We start from the raw sequence: 2099 nt of genomic DNA, 5'->3' as shown, positions 1-2099 counted from the left end.
GATCGCGAATTTGGTTAAGTCCCTCTAGGTGATGTCGATATCTCCGTTCGAAAAAAAACTTGGACTTAGATTAATAGGGGTGTTAATTTAAGTATTGTTCATATAATGTATTAGACTTAATGGATAAATAATTGTATTTGTATTAGGAGTATGTTTCCTAATTAGAAATTAGAATAGGCTAATTTACATGTATAAATACAATGTTTCAATGAATGAGACATCATTAATCAATTTCCATTTATAAATCATATTATATTAGTAAGACTGTCTGTTCATTTTACTAAGATATCTCATTCAGTAAAAACAGTAAACATCATCGTATAGTATCAGATCGATATAGTCATTTATTTTCATACACCATCTATATCTATATTCTATATATAGATATAGATTATTTGATGGAAAAAAGTAAACAGTCTCTTAATACAAGTTTAAAGTACATAGTAAATGATCATTCAGATATTATCACAAAATATGCATCAACATTCAAGTCGGGGTGCTTCGACATCTTGAAGGGGCACAGGCATCCCGATTCCACCAAGTTCTTTAGGCAACACCTCCATACCCACTTCTGTAATGACTTCTTGTCTTTCTTCTTCACTTGACACAATCATAATCTACAAATAAAATTTGAAGTTAAACTTATTCAGTTTTTATACGGACATCAGTTTAATCATAATGATTAAAAAGAAAATATATAAAAGATCAAATGTCGGTTGAGGAATTCGACAAACCTTGTTCAATGTGTCTTTCTCAATAACGTACGATATCATCTTCCAAACACTTTTGAAAAACCACGGCATATTTAGTATGTAAATCTTTGCTAAACGCCCGGGGTAATAGGGCTGTATATGCAAAAACAAAATAGTAAGATAGTAAAATCGTACTCATTGAATTAACAAATAACAAATATAGACGATTTTAGGATGAAAATTTACTTGCAAAATCTGAAATCCGGAGATGAATCCATTAGCATCGACATTCTTATAACCTAAATTTTGCATATCCATCATCATAATAATCTTCTCATTTCCAATTTCCTTACCTCTGATTCCACTGTAATTTGTTCATTTCATGAAAATTCTAATACTTATGTTGTAGTATCATATATGACAAATGTTACATATGTTAGGACTCAATTAAATTGTCTAAAATGTATTGATTTGTTGACTAGGACTTAATTGTAAAGTGTGTGGTGTATTATGCATATAAATACCCACCAACTCTCATTGTTAGGATTGATGTTCCTAACAATGTTAAAAAAAAAAGTGTGGAAAGTTAGTTATTTCAATAAAATCTCATATTTACTTTTTCTTACTAGAACCACAAGTATCACACTCTAGTTCTAAGAGAGGTCCCAACACTGACATAATTTCTCTCCATAACTAGCTGTCACAATATCAATAATAACATACTTTCTCAAATAATTTGGAACCCACTATATTTTTTTTGTAAAGCAAAACAATAACCTTATTAATAATTTGAAACATAATACAAATATACATAGTGGGTCGACCCATTTGAAGTACAGGTCCCCGAATGATAATATTATATCATGTACATTGGATGAAAGATAGAATAACTACAGCCTACATTATAGTGGTAAAGCAAAAGGTACCACACATATAACCACACTCCTCCGTCCACAAATCTGCTTGAAATGGACATGGAAAAGGACTAAAAGTTGGGCTAAAGGCAGGACCATTTGCTGCCAATAGCGTTCTCGAGGACTAAAGGCTAGATGGGATGAAAGAACAAACCGTTGGGACCGCTCTAAGCAACAAACAATTAAACAACGAACTGAAGCACGAATTTAGGTAATATCAAAATAATTATTAATTAGCAACCTATATTGATTTTTTTAATTAAAGCATTTCAAACAGTGTTACACACATACCTAGCAATTCCCTTGTCGAGCATATAGACGACGAACTCTGCATTATTAAGAAAATATACAAACAGAGTTATAAACGTGGATCTTAAAAGTTAAAACAAACATTTTCTACTTCCAGGTACTCTTTACTAATAAGTACTCATAAAAGGCTTTTTAGATGAACAATTTTCTTTGTTCATGTTATTTGTGTAGTGTAATTGATAAG

At 30.9% G+C, this 2099-nt stretch overlaps 1 protein-coding gene across 2 annotated transcripts; it reads right to left on the bottom strand.

Moving 5' to 3' along the window:
• Nucleotides 1–324: 324 nt before the first annotated feature.
• Nucleotides 325–1370, bottom strand: LOC139863008 (sec14 cytosolic factor-like). Of its 2 annotated transcripts, none has more exons than XM_071851662.1 (3): nucleotides 939–1370; nucleotides 735–783; nucleotides 325–617 (listed from the first exon to the last, which is right to left on the bottom strand). In XM_071851662.1, the coding sequence occupies exons 1-3, from the start codon at nucleotides 980–982 to the stop codon at nucleotides 480–482; spliced, it is 231 nt and encodes a 76-aa protein (XP_071707763.1). In that variant the 5' UTR covers nucleotides 983–1370; the 3' UTR covers nucleotides 325–479. The 2 variants fall into 2 exon arrangements, with proteins under 2 accessions (XP_071707763.1, XP_071707762.1); XM_071851661.1 differs by having other exon boundaries at nucleotides 735–845; nucleotides 939–1364.
• Between the last annotated feature and the right edge of the window lie 729 nt (nucleotides 1371–2099).

Source organism: Rutidosis leptorrhynchoides, chromosome 8, assembly GCF_046630445.1.
Source record: "Rutidosis leptorrhynchoides isolate AG116_Rl617_1_P2 chromosome 8, CSIRO_AGI_Rlap_v1, whole genome shotgun sequence".
Taxonomy (NCBI): Eukaryota; Viridiplantae; Streptophyta; class Magnoliopsida; order Asterales; family Asteraceae; genus Rutidosis; species Rutidosis leptorrhynchoides.
Note: the sequence above shows the minus strand (reverse complement) of the source record. Positions and strands in the feature narration are given on the sequence as shown.